Source organism: Ruditapes philippinarum, unplaced genomic scaffold (assembly GCF_026571515.1).
Source record: "Ruditapes philippinarum isolate M1 unplaced genomic scaffold, ASM2657151v2 ctg1507_1_1_1_1, whole genome shotgun sequence".
Lineage (NCBI taxonomy): Eukaryota > Metazoa > Mollusca > Bivalvia > Venerida > Veneridae > Ruditapes > Ruditapes philippinarum.
The window spans coordinates 123,373-142,667 of record NW_026859479.1 but is presented as its reverse complement, the minus strand read 5'-3'; the positions used below and the strand labels follow the sequence as shown (position 1 = coordinate 142,667).

The following is a 19,295-nucleotide window of genomic DNA, read 5'->3' as shown; positions in this document are numbered from 1 at the left end:
CAGTTTTAAATTTTGGTTGTCTAGGAAGAAATAATGTTAATGCTATAAAAAATAGTATAATGTAGTCAAATATAATTTGGAATGCTTTATAATTATTTTTCTTACATCAGTCATGTGCATCAGGACATATTATTTTAAAACTCTCTAGTTCATGCAGATTTGACCAGAGTATAAAAACATGATTGAACAGGTTTTATCAGCTTCACCTCCTTAATAAGATCATAATTCTACTGAGATCACTTCTTTCTAAAAATTCCAAGGTCAGTCTACGTAGACACGTTTGAATATATGGTCCAACAAAGCTGCAGAACACATGCTTTTTAACAATCTGTTCAGACAAATTGAAATGTGGTTTCCCTCTATGAGCATTAGTTGTCTAAATGTGAATTCAAGATGCCTTGTATGAAGCATGATTGTCCAGGCCAACATGATTAAAGTACAATTTTAATCCAAATACTTTCAAATAAGAGAGTACCCTAAAATTGGACTGTGCTTTTTCATAAGAAAAGTAAAAGCACATAGGATACTACACAAGTTTGAAGAAATGTGATCAATAGTTTGAGAAATATTGATGAGAAAAAATATTGATATTCTTATTTCAATGAATTTAAAGAAATACAACTTACGTAGGGAAAAGGGAGTTAAAAAATGAACCGAAACTAACAATATTAAAGTAACAATCAGCCGGTAAACTCATCAGGAAAAGTAGCAGAGCCTCTCTAGCACTCTGTATCTTATCTCCCTGCATACTTCCTGAAAAATAGAAAAATATACCATATCTAAAATTTTATTGCCTATATTATAGTTTATCAGTAAATTGATATTTAAGTTTTACATGAAACATATCTTAAATTTAACTAGACCTATCACTGAAGGTGATTAATACCCCAACCAGCAAATTTGAGTTTTTTTGAAAAATACGTGGTCTGAAGAAAAATTTGAACTCAACCTACGGTAAAAGAAGTATCAGCTGTGTACCAAGGTTTTTTTCAATTATTTGACCAACAGGGGTCTTCATATAAGCTTGCTAAACACTAAATTTGATTACAATATCTCATTCCTAACTTTAGTTATTGTCCAGAAACCATTTTTCTATTATTAGTAATGGTGACCTTGACCCCAGGGGGCTAAATGCAATACCAACCAGGGTCTCCACATAATGTTGCTATACACCAAGTTTTATTACAATACCTCGTTCCAAACTCTCTTGTCCTGAAACCATGATGTGGTCAGGATTTGACCTTGTGGATTCGAAGTGTGTTGATTGACCAAAATCTTGGTACCTCTAGCCAAGTAAGTAGTTAGCTGTACATGTTAATACTAAAACTAACAAATTAAACACCTACCTGATCGATCAATAACAAATATGTATTCCCCATTGGTTGCCATGGAAACTTCTTTCAGATCTGGATGGAAGCTTATCATCAACATGTCTTCTTTCAATAAACTCTCTAAAAATGTTAAAAATATATATAGTTCACTCCACTTTAAACAATATCGCTATTAATGATATTTTATCGCCTATATCAAAGCTGTTGCCGCAGTCCTGACTCTTGTTTTCAAATTGGTTGTCACTTGGATATAATGATATCTGGATATAACAATATAAATCAGATAGCAGAGTCTACTGTACATGTAGGTATGAATCCAAATCATCCACAAGAATAGTAATATAGTACATGCACTTAAAATTGCCCCTTTTTACAGTCTTTATTTCAATAAAGCACTTCTACTATAAAACTCTATGAAAATATATATATCTAAATCTTCCTTTTGTACTATGTTTTCTTTTATTTATTCATTATATTTGGATTTTGATCTTGATATTCCTTAAACTATGAATGAACTGTTCTAAATTCAAAGTATGGCAAATCCATTACATAAATCTAGGAGGTTAAGGGTAAAATTTAGCCAATGAATATGTACCTGCTTCAGGATTTCCTTTTTCTAGCACTACCTGTGGACTATATGGACAATCATATTGCACAAGAAAACTTAGGTCATGGTCAAATTTGAACTCTTCACAAAGGTTTACCTGTAAGAAAAAAAGAAATTTTATGTACCCCTTATTATAATATTACATGTACAATCTCCTTACTGTCATAACACATATTTTTTAACAATCTATTTATTTTCATACTTGCATAACTCTTAACATGAACTAACTTATTCAAAACTTGAATAACTTGCATAAATTCATACCTGCCTTAATCAATGAATGTTTAAAATATCATAAGCTGTTATTAACTTATTATCCTTGTATTGAAGTAAATGTTATTTATCATACTTTAAAACAGTGAAATATTCTATTTCATTGAAGAAATATTCATTTTTATAACAAAATGTGAACAAGGATATGATTTTGTGCATATTTTAAAGATTATGATTGGTTTATGCTTGCAAGAAAAAAAAAACACCTCATTTTGGTCCAAATCCTCTGCTTTTTAAAGCAAAATTGGCTGGAAAAATAAGGCATATATAATTATTTTTTTTTTCTTTTTGAATTACTTACTTTACCCATCGTTACCATTACATAGACATACATAGAATTTTTTTGTATCAGTTTCATCTTGCAAAACTATTTGCTCCCTATTAATGAAATTAAATCAGCCTTACCTTTGCAATTTTTCCATTTTCTTCAAGCTGAACATTCAATTTATCTTTATATGACATCACAGAATTAACCCTGTGGTAACCCTTTACTGTAGCTGTCATTCTAAACTCATACGGAATCTTGGAAGGCGGGACATAAGTTGCTCCCTCTGCAGAAACTGTACTACCTACATCTTTATAAAGTCATTTAACTTTTTGAGTTCTTTTTTTATGAAAACTGCATACCAGTTTTATACACTTTATTTTAACACTTGGCATGATTTTCGCTATTCCAAATTCTTTTAAAATTATCATTAAAAAAAGTATGAATCTGAATTGCTGGTATTACTATAATCTCTTACTTTAGTAACACTATATAATAATAAGTAAGTATAGTAAGGACTAATCTTACTGGAGTGGAAACCTTTATTTGTTACCATTAATATGGCTGAATTCTCTAAAACAGTGTTTGACTTTCAAATTTTAGGAAGCAAATGCAAGATAAATTGATTCTCAATTCAGACAGCAATCACAATCTAGTTGATGTTCAGGGTGTAAGCTATGAATAACATCACCTCATTTTATATTGCGTGTATTGTTGTTGATAATGAACAGTTCCATTTGACATGTACAGTAATGTAATCATAAAGGTCAGTGTGTCTAAGTGATTAATTACTAAGCACTTAGTTTATAAAGAATTTACCAAAGTATTTAAGTCTGTTTGTGTAGGAAGCCATTAGCTTATAAACATACCCTCAAATCCATTCCTGGAACCAACCAGTACTGAACAATGAGTGTAAAGTTTCTTGCTCAAGGAAACAGCCCCTTGCTCCTGACAGAATTGAATCTACATGGTTAGGGAGTTTATTAATTAAAAGGTTGTTAGATTTTCAAACATGTATAAGACACAATACAATAAATGTTCATGCACTTTCATAAAAGTTGAAAAATTAAATTAAAAATACATTTAGCTAACATACCAATAATATCTGTATTGCTTATACCATCATAACCCATTGACAAACTGTGTAACTGGTTTTTCTTAGCAACATGTCAAACATTCCCATAGCAACAAGACTAATGTAACACCACATCATTTCTTTAGTAGGAAACTGGTGAAGCATGCAAACAATAAAGTAACATATTTATACATAAAAAAACATACATGTATATACTAATATACATAAAACATATGCAAAACATTGAAAATATTAGCTAAAATTTTCTGTTTTTCTAAGCAATCTTCAAGAGGATTTTAATGAAATTTCAATTTGTAAAAGTTAAAAACATCAGTAACTTATCATGTCCTTTCTTTATTCATACATGTGAACTTTTTTTGATGACAAGAGGGAGATTTTTCTTCAAAAAGAGGGAGATTTTAGAATTTGGAATAAACAAAGAAGAAAGTTCTGATATCAAAAAAAGGGAGATTTCTTTAATTTTTTAAAAATACCCCTTATTTTAAGAAAAACCTTTGAAAATATGGCTACAGAAAGTGGGAGTCTTCCAGTGGGAGTGTTCACATGTATGTTGATTATCTATGTTATTGGCTAGATATAAATATTCTTGCTTTCAATGAAAACTAGTGTTTATGAAAAAAGTATTTAAGAAAATTAACACATTATATAAAGTTTCCATGATTACAGAAATGAAGGATATTATAAGTTACTGATGTTTTACACAAAAAAGTAAAAATTTCATTACATTACACAATCAAACTACATGCATTCTGCAATTATCACATGAATTTCCTTTTAAGGGAAACATAACACTCTTTGATAAGGGTAATAGGAGTAGTCACTTAAAAAAGTATAATACAGCTGTGTAAAACCTTTCTTATTTAATACTACAAATATCCTACAGTTTCATGCATTTATCATATTTATTCTATATTTAGTTCAGTAATACCTGAAGAGTATCTTGGATTAAGAACTGTAGGAAGTGTAAACCTAAATTGACCATCAGTCTCTTGTGGTAACTGTGTCACATATTTCATCACAAGTGTAGCCTCACTTTGGGCTGGCAAATTTCCCAGCATGCAACTGAAGATGTCCCCAGCAGAGGTATCTTCCTTTAATAGTAACGCTGTTTTACCACGTTCAATAGCATCTTGGTATGTCAATTTAGCCTGATAATATACAAAGATAATTGTGCCATGCCATTACAAAACCAACATAATGTGTTTGCGACCAGCATGGATCCAGACCAGTCTGCGCATCCGCACAGTCTGATCAGAATCCATGCTGTTCATTATCAGTTTCTCTACTTGTAATAGGGTTTGTAGGCAAACAGCATGGATCCTGATCAGACTGCATGGATGCGCAGGCTGGTCTGGATCCATACTTGTCGCAAACGCACTATTTTTGGTTTTGTCATGGCAAAGCTCAATTACAGAATTATGAATAACATAATTACACATGTATATGCAATTCATGTTTAATATCCACACATCTTACATTCCATTAAAACTTCTTTAAAAAAAAACCCTTCACCCAGCTTTATTCATTACAATGTAATTGACTTAAATTCAACTAACCCTCTTATAAAAGTGACCTATTTAAGGCATTATTACCCTCTGTCTATACTGTAACCTGCTAAATTTTAGGATTTAGTTGTTAAGGTATCTTGTTTTATTATTTATTCAAAGATATTTCCAAAAAGTCAAGGTTATTATAAAATCAGGTAAAGGTATAGCTATTCTTTATACTAGTATGATACTGTTATCCAAGCACAGTCCTTCTTGAAGTACAAGTCACCTGTTATAAGGCCAACTTGCCCTGAATATAACTGTCAGCCCTGAATTTCTGATGGAGACTATTAATAAAAGAATATCACAAACCTTACATTTCAGTATCTGATGATTTGCTTAATAGCTTTGCAAGAATGAATGACTAAGGGCAGATAAAAATAAATATAGTCCAATTTTGTAAAATTAGACACTAACAACAGCTTGTAATTTTTTGTTCTGGTTTCTTTCCCTTCATTTAAAGATGACCACATAAAAAGTTCATAAAATTGGTCATATCATATACATGTATAATACTGATATATAAAGACTGAAATAAACTCATAGCTGTTACAAGTGCCATGAGTAGATCCAGAAGGGGGTGTTGGGGATTATTACCTCCCCCCTCCCTCCTCCTTGGGATTAGGCTTTTATGTTTTAGAATATGCATGAAATAAAATATATTGGATCAAGGTTACAAATGTAGGATATCAACTTATGTTTTTCTAGTGAAATTGCAAAAGAAATTCCCGACTCCCTCTGGAAAACTGGTAAAATGCCAAACCCCTTCTGGAAAATGCATCACACCTAGTATAAAACCCTAGATATACTCTTGTTGTGTACCTGCTCTCGTTCCTGGATTTCAGCTGTAATATGATGGCCATCAATGTGAGCCTCAAACTGAAACACTGCACTGCCATCATCTACAGGGAATGTAAACACCGCCTCTACTGGGGTTTCCTCTGTATTGATGTAGGTCAGTGTGGAGGTCACTTCAGCTACATAGCCAAATATCTGAACATCAACCTTTATAGCTTTCAAAGGAACTGAAAATAAAATAACATTTGCAAATATGAGCAATGTGAACGACATATTGAATCTGTTTATATGTTTTTTTCAAGTATGAAAATTTTGAAAATGTTTTGAATACTTAATATATTGTCAAGTAAATATATAAACTTTAAAATGCTGAAAATATTGTCAAGCTTCTATATAAAGTAATTTAGTTAATTTCTAAAGTAATTTAGCTCAGTAAAAGGCACTTTAAATTCATCAAAATTTCACAAAATATGCAAAATAGCTCTCCTTCTATCCATTAGTAAAAGAGAAGAAATATGGTGATTAAAGATTCAGCTCAATTTTTTTCATGAAACATGTTAATCATATAGGGACTGTAGATATTTATGCATTTTTTTTGCTCATCTGAAAGTACTTTTAAACTGTACATTCAGAGATTACTGATGTGTAAAAATAATGTCATATTAAAATAAGGTCAGCAAACTATTTTAATGTCTTACAGACTCTTCAAGGGAATCTACCAGGTTTTTTGACAAAGCTTCACTGTAATTGTTTTTACTGAGATTTATGTACTACTCATGTATTTGATATACAGTAACTTGTGCACTCTGGCACTACTTTTTTTTTCAAATAATTATTTTAATTGTGAAAATTTGGCTAAAAATCGCACAAAAATATGACATTTAATTTAATTATGAGTATATTCATTCATTATCTTTTCCATATTTTTCTGTTTTAAGAACCACAGTTGATCAATGTAAGAAATTAATACTTTATGTTTTTAGACTTTTGTTCCTCTGTGTAATTTTTTTTAATTTAATAATTTTTTATTCGGTAAAAGTGTACATGACATGGCAATGACATAATGATGCATAATGATACAATACATATAACAATAATCAAAATATTAAAGAGACTAGAAATATCACATGACATAAGTATACAACAAAATATAAATATATGAGCCATGTAGTGCCCACCAATACCAGGGATAACACAAAAAAGAGGAAAGGATTCCTCTTATTTCCATTGTGGTCCCTGACATTGGAGGCATGACACAGAAAGTCATGTTATTTTGTATGAAATTGAAATAATTTCTTTTACTAATAAGGCATTAATTGCAATAATTTAGTTGAGATCACAATATATCACAGTCCAAGTTTGTATCACATTAAAATCACAGTTCAAGTTTGTATCACATCAATGAATCATGAAATAGTGCATCACAGAAAATTGTCAGTCAAACTGTAAAAATTTAATAAAAATATTATAAAACGTTAAATGTGCAAGCTAAAAATGGGTAAATTACTAAAGGACACAACATATGTGTGTTGTGCTTAAACTTAAGAATAAGTTAAATCTGGGACTCTATTAAGACTATTAAAAGATTCAAATACTATTGAAAAATAAACTAAAATTAACTGGCCATTAAATGGGCTTTGATGGCATGCTTGAAGGTGTGGGAAGATTGAATATTTCTAAGATTTTGAGGAAGGCCGTTCCATAGTGAAATACCATTAAAAGCAAAAGATTTTCTACCAAAGCTTCCTACCTTTGGTAAAGAAAATCGTCCTGTGTCACTAAAAGAATAGCTTACACAGGAATCTGATGATGAAAGTGCAGACACTCTGGACCTGGTACAGCGGTCATGGACCTGATTAAGGGGTACAAAATGCTCCTTAAGGTATTTTGGTAGAGATTCCTATAAAAGTTTTCTAACAAAGTCTTACCAGTATTATTGTTTTATCAGATTCTAATACTTAAGCAAATGCTGTAGACGAAATTACAAATTTCCCAATAAAATTCCCAAACTTCTTTGTTCCATTTTATCAACATTTCTATGAAAACATTTCTATTCAATTTACAACTTATTAAAGAATCATTAATACCATACAGGAATAAAAGCCTTATGGTCACCTTTCATCTAATTTGCAATATTTTTTTTTAATCAAGCTACAAACAACATTTATATAATTTATAGCCACCTACTATTTCCAAGCAATGTTACATGCTTTAAAATTACAGAACAGAACATATATTTTATTTTGAATTAAGCATATACAGCTCATCTTCATATAAAACAAATACATTGTATAAACATGCATGAATATGAAAAATGGTAAATACATATCAATAAATGAAATAAACTAACTTTAAAATATATTACTCAGGAGTGCTCTATTGCTAGCTTCTTTCAAATTTATACAAGCTGAATTAAAACTTTGTGAAAAGCATTAATACTTCAATAACAACAAAATGAACAACTTTAACAATACTTTTGATTAATATTTTCATAGTACATGTACTAAAGCCTGAGTAACAGAGGCATTTATTATATTATTTACCTATGTTTTCTTTTTTGGACAACAGCCAATATCTACAGAACATAACTTATAGACAGAAACAGAAATTGTTTCCTGACAATATTAGATGTAAACAAAATGTTCTGAACTTGACCTTGTATCCAACAAAAAATATGGTTTTTTTTTTGTTTTGTTTCTTTTTACTTTTTTTCCACTATTGTAACTATCCTTTGCTGAATTATGATATGGTAATTTTTAATTATGTTACTTAATGTGTCATTAAAAAAAATGTCCATCAGTATTTTTCTCATTCCTTTAAAAATGTGTCACAACCATAATATTTCATTAGCTATAAATGCTAAAACCAGTTATTCAAAATTAAAATGAAAATATTTATTATCACTTCATACAGTGAAAGATTCTGAACTTCACCCTTGAAAGTTCGCTCTACTTTCCTAAGCTCTGGAGCAGAACAGATGAAATAGAATAATTTTGTTTCATAGTAAACAAGTATTTTAAGTCTTTAGTGAATATCTCTTACAGTTTTTGGAAACTTTTGAAAATTAGGAAATATTCAAATATAACAAGGAGTTAAATTTCGGAAATATCACTTTCATGGTTATTTGCCCTTTAGAAATGTATTACAATTTGATAGTGAACAAATATTTTAAGTGAAAATGAATATAAATGATAGGTTTTGAAAAAAAACCTTAACAAAAGGTCAATCAGAGCCAAAAATTTAAGTCAGAAAAGGGGCTAAATATAATTTTAGTATTTTCTTCCCTTGTGATATGGGGTCAGTCTTTTTGAAAATGCAAAAAACAACAAAACATATTTGAAGTGAACAGCTTTCATAAGCTCTTAGTAAATTCACCTTAACGTATTGCTTATTATAGGTAAATATACAAGTGACCTTGACCTATGGCTGTCACTGGCTACAAATTTTGTACCTAATATACCAATGTCACGACACCAGCACTATAACTGTTTGAAAATCATTCAGTGGCTTAAAACTTTTGGTAACTGGGAAAATATTTTGACATTGGGTTACAATCTATCTCAGCATTATTCTGATTGTCACCACACATCTAAATACAAAAAGTTTATGACTTCATTGTATTTTACTTTCTACCTACATTTTTAATTCATTTTGTTAGGAAAAAAAAGTGATTTTATTACCTTCTTCATAATATTTTCACGATACAGCGTGAAAATGGTTAACATTGAACATAGATCTGCTGATGTCGTTAATCAATATTGAACTAAATGCGAATTAAAAATGTATTTCATACAATATGAATTCTTTTACATCATATATAATTCTAATGGTTTTTAGACATTTAATGGTCACTTCCAAATACCTGTTTTACATGGTTATGACATGTATAGCTCATCAATGACATTATGTGCATCCGAATATAATATAAAGTTTAAATGTAATAGTAATGTAGGTCTTGAAGTTATTGAACTTAAACGAAAACTTAACCAAAAAGGTTGACCAACATTGAGACAAAATTAATGCCTTTTTTTTTTTTTTTTAGAAAAGTGGACCTATTGCTAAAAGACATGTTCTAGAAATTAATTATACAGAATTTCATCATAGCTGAAATGACATCAAATTAAAACAAAGTAATAATACTTTTTTATATAAAGCTATGTTTTGATTGGGTACGAAACGCCTGTTGGACGAAACAAGTGAACAAGTTTTGCCCTATATTATTTATAACTAAGCTATTCTGTTCCAGTATTACCTATTCCACCGTTCTCTGATAACAACCCAAAACGATCCTGATAACCTTCATCATTGTTAGTCATGTTTATACACTTATTGACCGTAAAATATTCCCTGCAGATTGCACAAAGTTTGCCTAATTTCGTACCCGGATATTTACTTTTAAACGGTGTAAAGGTAGATTTTTACTACACTTGTGCAATGTATAAATTATTTCAGATTCTTGATGAAATTTACTGTTTGGCGTATATTTATTGACATTCACATAATTTAATTGTTTGAAATTTTAAAACTGTAACCTTGTGTTGTGTTGACAGTGTTAAACTTAAAGGTAAAACACATAGATTCTCTAATTTGTAACTGTACTGCACTGTATATCTACACTATCTCAGGGTACTGTAGGTCTATTTTGAATAAAATATTTTGTCATTGAACACTTGAATATTTTCACTCTAACTGTTAGTTAAAGTTCATTAAATTGTAACATGTAGAAAGGCTATCTGAATGTTGAATTCATGCCGTGGACTTTGTCGGAAATATTCATCATTTCACTTCCAAGTTTGTTAAATTTAGGGGTCTCTTGTATGCTTTACACACCTGCCCTGGTATTATAGAGCTCTATCTCTTTATAATAAATTGCTCTATCGCTACGTCCCAGCTACTGCATGTTGCCAAATTTTAGAGTCAACAGCGGACGTGTAATTTTTCCAACATGTTAAAAAAGCCCTGAGATAACAAACAAGCATTGTAAGACAATAAACTATATAAGTTTAAATTTATCATTTCTACATTTTGATTTATAGGAAATGGATTTGAGTGTCAGCAAGAGTTGTGATGCACTGCAGGCTGTAGAGAGATTATATAATCAGTTGAAACAAAACATAGAGCTTACAGAAGAGTCAGGTAAAATTAAACCTACTGAAACTGATTGTGTTTAGCATTTGCTACATAATTTGTAAAACAGTCTGACCAAGGTCTCAATCTCATTAAAATTAGATCATCGTTTTCATTCCATTACTCTTTGATACCTAGCTAAGGGTAGTGCTAGGATATAATTTTAATGAGATTGACCAGGGTCTATACTGTTTGTAGCTCAATTTTAACTGATGAAACTAGATAAAATAATAATTAAATTAATGTATAAATCATGGTTTGAATCTTTTCAAGCAAATTATTTTTAATGGACTTGTACTTCTTAAGATGGAAAAAAAATGTCATTAAAGTTTTGGTAATTTCAAGGATTTCAGAAATAAAAAAAAATCTGTCAAACTAAATCAGACACCATGCAATATCAGACCAAACATGAAAAAAGTGTAACTTAACAAATTTCATAGCCATAGTGGTTTTATTTCATAAATCAATTCTATTATCATTTTTACCTTTCAGTTTTTCAGAAATGTGTGGACACCCTGGAAAATTTAAGATCTATCAAATCTAGCCTTGAAGGGTCAGAGGTCAAGGTCACAGCTCCAGAGGTCAGTCAAGAATGGCTTCTGGAATTGAAACAGTTGACCTTGATGCATGTTCCCTCCTCATTGACAGATTCTGTTAGATTGAATTTCAGTAAACTGATAAAACAGTCTTTCCAAGGTATTTGTCTATATTGATTGTATAACTTAAGTTGAATTATTCATGTAGTGTGGTTTTGCTTTTTTAAAACATTAAAATTTTATTTATTGTCTCAAGGCATTTTATCTCATGATGCTTTTGATTTGAGTGTTAGTAGGGGAGAATGACCTATAAACTTTTTCAATGTAAAGGGAGACCTTTAATGTACATTATCCGTGCATATTTTTTGATACACCCATGCAACAAGGAAGAACCAGCAAGCATAGGCTTCTCACATAAAAAATACCTATAGTTTTATTTAAGGCAGAGAAAAAAAGGCAAGAATATAAAAAATTGCTATAATTCAATGCTGGATGTCACTTATTATTACTAATAATGAAGTTATTATAAACGTTGGTCAGTGATGATAACATGTTTGATCTACTTTTCAGACGAGGATGTTGATATTGTGTTTGCAGCTTTAATAACCTGCCCTTGGTATGGGTGTACTCAAAAAGAGCGCGGAGAGCATGCCAAATATAACAATCTATTTATAGTATACCAGTCAACACTAGAGAGATTTATGGCACCCCACAATCATCATATTATTGAACAGACTAATGTTGTAGATATGGTATAGTTTTTTCCCCATTACATTTTATATATATTTAAATTCAATTTGACCGGTTTGGAAATACAAAAGTAAAAGAGCTACGTTGGTGAAATAAGTGCCATTGAAATCATCAAATATTTGTCTGGAATATGGTATTTGTTCATTATGAAAATATTGATAGATATAATGAGATAAGCAAATAACTTTTAAGTCATGGGTGCGGCCATTATTGGTCATCAAATGTTACTGTAAACAAATGGCACATAATCACCCAGCCTGTATTACTATCATCATCGTTTGAAAAATATCATACAATCACAAATTCATTTAAACTGGACTAGTTCTACTTTGATTCATTAAACTAGGTTTAATTACTCTAGCATTTTATAATGATTTAGGAGTAGTTTGTTTGTGTTTTACCTATTTGATATTGTTTGTTTGTGAAGGTCATTTATGCTATATGCTGGCATATTAACTGTGTCTAAACAATCTGCATTTTTAGATGTATTATATGCTTAATGTAATATTTACAGAAACCGGTTCTTTTAAGCAATTTGGTCATCTCACTTCTGATTTGAGCATTAGAAGAAGAGAATAATATGTATCAAATGCCTTCAAAGTTTATTATATGCATGTTTTTCCTTGTTTTTCAGCAATGGTTGTATGCATGTGAATTGAACCATTTCGTACAGTTTATTGTCAAGGGAAAGACTCGTATTGTTGAGGCCTTATACTGTCCACAGTCAGCAGTTTTGTTTGAGACAGATATGTGGAAACAGTTGAGATCTAGGCTACATTATAGTCAAGTTACAGGTTTGAGCACTTATCTTTGTTTTAATGAAAAAAGATTTTTTTTTCAGTATTTTAAGAATTTAAATTTTAATGACAAAAGAAGAAATTTCAACATAATTTAGATTTAAGCCATTATTCTGTTTGAACCAAAAAATGCCTTTGCTATCTGTATAGTTCCAAGAAAGCATGCACATCTCTACAGTCTAGCCAGGCAATATGCTCAATTTTTGTATTTTGATATTGAAATCCTTTTGTTGCAATTAAGGATGTAACAGCACTTAAGTGAAGCTTTATATATGCTTATGATTTATTCTTCTAAAACAATTTCCAAACGTCCAAGAATATGTTAAATATGTACTGCAAATGTTTATACGCCTTATAAGTAATCATTAAAATGTATGCATTCATTTCTTATTGAAAAATTTGGCTTAGACTTTCTCAAAAATAAATTTCTAATTACCTCCCTTTATTAACATGAAATGTAAATTCGGTAATATCTTTACAAATTATGCTTTTTGGAACTTACAATATTGATAAATCTTTATTTGAGCATCAAATTATGCTTTTTGGAACTTACAATATTGATAAATCTTTATATGAGCATCATATTTATGATATAAAACCATAAAATATTTGAAATACAGGGTCTTTAACTCCCAAGTGGACAGTTCCAAATTCAAAAGCATGGCAAGTCCAATAGTGAAATTCATTCAGCATTTACCTTTCCGTAAATGGCAGCATATTTTATGTGATAAAGAAGTTTATAAATAATTTAGTCATAATGATATGGGAAGGTGTCCGTAAACAAATTTAATTTATGTATTTAAGTGCTGAAAAATGTGTACTGTAACAAAAAGAGAAAAAAAGCCTAGGAAATTCTTGTAATAATTCTCCTGGTGAAATGTTTTCAATGGTCACTTTTTCAGTTATATTAAAATTTGAAATCACACATCAACTTCTGGTAAAGAAAAGCACCTATTTCACAAGATTTTTAGATCATTTTTTAAGCAAAAATCTTTCCATATATTTGTAGGTCTTAGAGGTTTTCTTGAGGCATGTCGAGGTCAGTCAGTAGGTGGCATTGGCAAGAAAGGTAAAGATGGCAAGTTCAGGATGAAAGATTCAACTACATTTAGGGAGTTGTGCGACTCATTTAGGTTAGCCCCAATATCTTGCCCTCTTGTACATGTATTACATATAACTTTAAAGAAAAAGTAACTTTAGTGAGTAGTGATTATTTTCATTAAATATTATTAGCTTTACTTAAGCCTGGCTGGCAGGAAAATCCAAGATGTTTAGCATGAAATATACTATAGGTTGTTCATATCTTTCCATAGATCTTGGAAATAATAATACAGACAAAAGATTGTTCTACAGGGACACACAATCAGTACATTCTTGTCATATGGAACTATATATGAGCCGCGTCACGACAAAACCAACATGATGGGTTTGCGACCAGCATGGATCCAGACCAGCCTGCGCATCCGCGCAGTCTGATCAGGATCCATGCTGTTCCCTTACCGACTCTATTACAAGTAAAGAAATTGATAGCGCAGGCTGGTCTGGATCCATGCTGGTTGCAAACGCACTATGTTGGTTTTGTCATGACGCGGCTCAATTATAGTAATCAAGTTTAGTATAATTATGTACTACATTGTATAAGGCTTGATATCATTATGAAAACTAAGAGTCTATTCAATATCATATTTAAAAAAAATTAGTTTGAAGGTTTTCATTGAAATTACATTATTTGATTTCTTGTACAAATATATGATGTGAGAAGAATGCTATTTTCATTTTGCTATTTATAGGTTGATGAACCATGCTTATAACAGTATAAATAATCTACCTCCTTGTACAGGAGAGTTTGAAGAGCTTTCTTCAACTCCTGAAATAGCTCATAAATCATTGGAAATTCTGAGATCAATGTATCAAGTTAGTATTTCGTTTCATTTTCAATTTAATGGAATTGCTAGTTACAGATATTACCAGTCAAAATTTTCCTGAATGTGGCTATATTAGTCTGCTAAGTTTGTTGTTATGTTATATTGAATTAGTGGATTCTTTTACTGGTGTACATGTTTGTTGCACATTTAATTGTTCACTTTTTATCCTGAAAGCAGAAGCCTTTGATCTATCATCGAAGAATAAATCTAGGATTAATACCTCTATGAACTTTACATAAAATTCATGCTGTAATGAGCTATCCAAATGCTTTTTAAAGTTTTTGTCCTCAAAAATATTGGCTTCTAGAACATTTTGTCAATTCAAGTCACCTTACCAAAAGATCAATTGGTCAAGCACTTTTATTATAGAGTTGACCAGACAGGCTCCAGATAAACATACATGCTGTATTATTTTATATTTGAGCAGAATCCTGATGTGTCAAAGAAAGATGCTTTTGATAAACTGTGTGAATGGAAACAAGAAGTTGACAAACATTTAACACCTAAATATAACTTTGTAAAGCCAGAGGAAGTACAAAGCATTGTGGGTAAATGGCATATGGAAATGAGGCTGGGAGGAAGGACAATTTCTCCAAGCATATGTATGTAGTCTACTCCATCTTATCAAGATGTATATTCCATGTAACTGTGAAAGAATATCGTAAAATTTGAATAATTTCTTGAATTTTCTTAGCATATTTCATATCCCTTGAACATTATGAGGTTTATAAGTATTTTATAAATCATTTTTGTGTTGGATTTATTTGAATAAATGATCATTTTGATATCATATACAATGTGGTTTGTATGACATTTGTGTAAAAAATAAATAAATGTATAATGAAACTGAATTACCTGAATATTTATTTACGTGATAAAGCATTGGTGTGATTTTTGTGTTGATTTGCAAGTTCAAGTCATCCAAATCTCATAAGATGGATATATTCATTACTGTTGCATGTCTTGAAAGGCAGGAAATAAACTAAATTGGTGATAGGATGACCTATGACCATTTTATGGTTACATTGTATTTAACTTATTTCAATGTTATGAAAGCATTGTTCTATATTATACAAGGTGTTAAAGAAGGTGTATCAGATATGATGTGTTTACTGGAGGAGATCGGTGGACCGGTTGCCGGTCTTAAACCGGAACAGATATTGATGATAACACGGGCTGGTAGCTACATGTATGGCCTCTCTACACCAACCAGTGATACTGATTATGTCATCATATATGCTGAAAATACAGAGGTATACATCATGCAATAGAAAGTTATTTATTGTTTCCAGAGTGGTTTCTATATTATTCCAAAGATCCTTATAAAATTAAGCAAGTTAATTTACATTACACCAACACTACTTTCATTACACTGGGTCTTTACTTTCTTAATAATCTTTAAAAGTTAAGTATGAACCATGTATGTTTAAATTCATTCCTTTATATTTATGATAAGTTATAAAATATGTTTAACAGTAACTTACAGGCCCATTGGGTTGGGTATGTTTGTGTTGTATAAAATTTATGTCATATTCACACAAGCCTCTTTGATAATCAAATTTCTTATCGTATATTTTTACAGCGATATTTGACAGCTTGTAAGCAATTACCTGAGATTATAGAAAATCGGGGACCAAATAAGGAAGTAGAGTATGGTGCATACGAGGCTAGATGTTTTGCTGAAATGTTAGTAAAAGGCAGTGTAGTCATACTTGAGGTAAAAAAATTCATTTAGCCTTTCAGGTCTAAATAAATTTATGATAATTTGACAGTTTAACTGAATTGAAGCATTCATTATTATTGTTATTCAGATGAGATATGCTATTCAAAAGTGAGAACAATACGCCTCTCCATATGGAAGGTCAATGGTTTACTCATGCACCTGTTTGTGCCTGAAATCATTCTCAAAATGACACTCTAAAAGTCACTGTATTTCCCCATCACTAAAGCTGGAAAAAATAATGGAATATGATCTTTACAGTCATGGTAATTTTACACCTGGCAACAATATTTTTTAGTTTCTGTCTTACTGTTTTAGCTTGTGTATAAGGATGACCACAATTACATGAGTCCTGCCTGGAAAGCATTATGTCAACAGAAAGAGAAGTTTATATCAGAGAGGGCTATACAACAATACATGGGCCTCATAAGAAACAACATGAAAATGATCAAAAATGAGAAACATAAAGATGCACCTCAGGAAAGAAAACTATTCTATCAGGTAAACCTTTGATTTGCTTGTTAATTCTTACATTAGAATTTAGATGTATGATATACATGTAGTAATAAATAATTAAGTGTAAAATATCATGAATTTCTTGTCGAATTAAGTTACACTAATACCGTTTTGGTGATATAGCAACATTAAACCATTACTAGAGGAGGAAGAGATATCCATGGCTAAGTAGTTATAGTCTGATTTCAAACTAATTTCCCTTCAAGGCTGCAGGTTTGAATCATGCCAGGGACTTCAGATTATTTCATGTTAGGAAGTTAGTTAATTTATGGAATAATCTTAGGTTCTTGGGTGCCTGAAATAATGCACAGAGGGAACACTTTGTTCTTTCTCAACTATTAAAGCTGCAAAGTTGTAAAATACCATTACAGTTTCAATGCAACTGAAAACCAAGCCAATAAAGTAAAGGAAGATCCAAGGCGCTTCTCCATGCATTATTGGCAGCCTTCTATAAAGTTAGTTACATTTTACTGATAAACAAAATTTGATTGCAATTCATTTAATAAAGCAATGCAAAACTATTTTGAATTTAAATTTTGACTTAACATAAATGTATTAAAACTTGATAATTTAATAAAGTTGATTTAAATCAACAAAACAAACATTAAGATATATGTATTTAAGAATTATATGTTTATTATGTCACAGATTTACCACAAACTGGATAGCCTAGAGTACATGATGAAAAACGAAGCACCACCTGTCAAATGTACAGGAACAACTAGAGATTTTATCATGAGTGTTAGGACTGCACCACTTGAGGTCAGTATATACATTTGTACGTAATGATACATACAGTGTAATATACTGTCAGCACAAATTTGAAATTTGAACATGTAAATGTTTGTTTTGTTTTATTTAGATGATACATCTTTTGAATTATGACATTATTGTGAAAATCTAAATACTATTTCATGCTTATTTGCTTCGCATAATATGCACTTCTAAATTAAAGATATTGCACCTGAACTTTCATTACAATTGGAATATATTCTGTTCTATACATGTGTATTTGTATTACAGGGAGATCTTGCGAGAGACAAGTTGTATAAAGATTGTATAAACACGGTGGATGACATCAGAGATCGTTTAGCAAACAGACGGACACGTCTCCGAGAAAACTGTGATTTTGACTTTATCGTAGACTGGATTATGACAGTCAGGGGCATCAGTTGTAGTGTGACCTAGAATCATCCTAGCTATATAGTTTGTCACTTAATTAAACGCTTAATCTTGAAATTAAATAGTGAAGTTACAAAGGGATACGGACAAAAGCCCCATCGGACGAAAGCCCTCCCATCTAAAAATGACAAGATGGACAAAAGCCCCTCCCCCCCCCCCAATGAAATTTACACATAGGACAAAAGCACCCCCCCCCCCCAGTCCATGAATCATTGTTATTGAGAATCTCGTCAGTTTAATTCCAGAACTTGATGTATTGAGACAAGTCAAATGCAATTGTTTTAAAAGATAATTTACAAAGAGGAAGGGCTGACTTACAAAACGGGTTCTATAATAATGATCCTTCTACATTTGTGATCTTACTCTACTTTTATTTCATATACATGGTTATTTAATTAACATCAAAGTTTAATATACATGTATGTACTAGATGTATTTATTATTGATGAGATATAAGGTATGTCTTTCATTTTATGTAAATTTGAAGTTTGTCAGCTAACAATATAAAGCCTGGTCAGACAGGCAAAGGTTTATCTTTTTTAGTTCCAGTAGCCTAATGGTAAAACATACCTGCTATATCAATTTTGTTATACATGTAGTTCTTACTTAGAATGCGTCGTGCAATGTGATATCCAAAGTTCTTGATAGTTGTTGAATTTCTAGGATTTTTGTTTCTATTTTGAACTATACATGCACATGTTTTATATACTACTTATTTTGCATTTACAGTTATACAAAATATATATTTATATACTATATTAGAAAAAAAAATGAATTAGAAAAGAAAAGTTAATTGATTTTTATTAACTTTCAAAAAAGCACATT

At 30.7% G+C, this 19,295-nt stretch overlaps 2 protein-coding genes across 5 annotated transcripts in view; one reads left to right on the top strand and one right to left on the bottom strand.

Moving 5' to 3' along the window:
* LOC132756648 (von Willebrand factor A domain-containing protein 5A-like) overlaps positions 1-10,354 on the bottom strand; it is a 19,186-nt gene extending 8,832 nt beyond the window's left edge. For 2 of the 3 annotated variants that reach the window (XM_060747778.1, XM_060747779.1), the window contains exons 1-7: positions 10,170-10,354; positions 5,942-6,144; positions 4,501-4,720; positions 2,617-2,786; positions 1,927-2,035; positions 1,347-1,451; positions 627-753 (exon numbers count right to left, since the gene is read on the bottom strand). In XM_060747778.1, the coding sequence (XP_060603761.1) occupies positions 627-753; positions 1,347-1,451; positions 1,927-2,035; positions 2,617-2,786; positions 4,501-4,720; positions 5,942-6,144; positions 10,170-10,233 (998 nt within the window). In that variant the 5' untranslated portion in view covers positions 10,234-10,354. Of the gene's footprint in view, positions 1-626; positions 754-1,346; positions 1,452-1,926; positions 2,036-2,616; positions 2,787-3,572; positions 3,705-4,500; positions 4,721-5,941; positions 6,145-10,169 lie in introns of those variants that run through there. The other variant, XM_060747780.1, reaches the window with a different exon arrangement.
* LOC132756650 (uncharacterized) lies at positions 10,330-19,295 on the top strand. 2 transcript variants are annotated; one of them, XM_060747782.1, is made up of 13 exons: positions 10,330-10,353; positions 10,954-11,053; positions 11,537-11,740; positions 12,151-12,332; positions 12,965-13,124; positions 14,137-14,260; positions 14,918-15,041; positions 15,480-15,654; positions 16,130-16,305; positions 16,635-16,769; positions 17,091-17,273; positions 17,937-18,050; positions 18,312-19,295. In XM_060747782.1, the coding sequence occupies exons 2-13, from the start codon at positions 10,957-10,959 to the stop codon at positions 18,474-18,476; spliced, it is 1,839 nt and encodes a 612-aa protein (XP_060603765.1). In that variant the 5' UTR covers positions 10,330-10,353; positions 10,954-10,956; the 3' UTR covers positions 18,477-19,295. The 2 variants fall into 2 exon arrangements, with proteins under 2 accessions (XP_060603765.1, XP_060603764.1); XM_060747781.1 differs by having other exon boundaries at positions 10,342-10,481; positions 18,312-19,294.

What these genes read in the sequence shown, in the direction of transcription:
- LOC132756650 (XM_060747782.1), top strand. Translation starts at nt 10,957, where the DNA reads ATGGATTTGAGTGTCAGCAAGAGTTGTGATGCACTGCAGGCTGTAGAG. An exon ending in GACAATTTCTCCAAGCATAT is followed by an intron (nt 15,655 to 16,129) that starts GTATGTAGTCTA and finishes ATATTATACAAG; the next exon opens with GTGTTAAAGAAGGTGTATCA. An exon ending in GCAGTGTAGTCATACTTGAG is followed by an intron (nt 16,770 to 17,090) that starts GTAAAAAAATTC and finishes TTACTGTTTTAG; the next exon opens with CTTGTGTATAAGGATGACCA.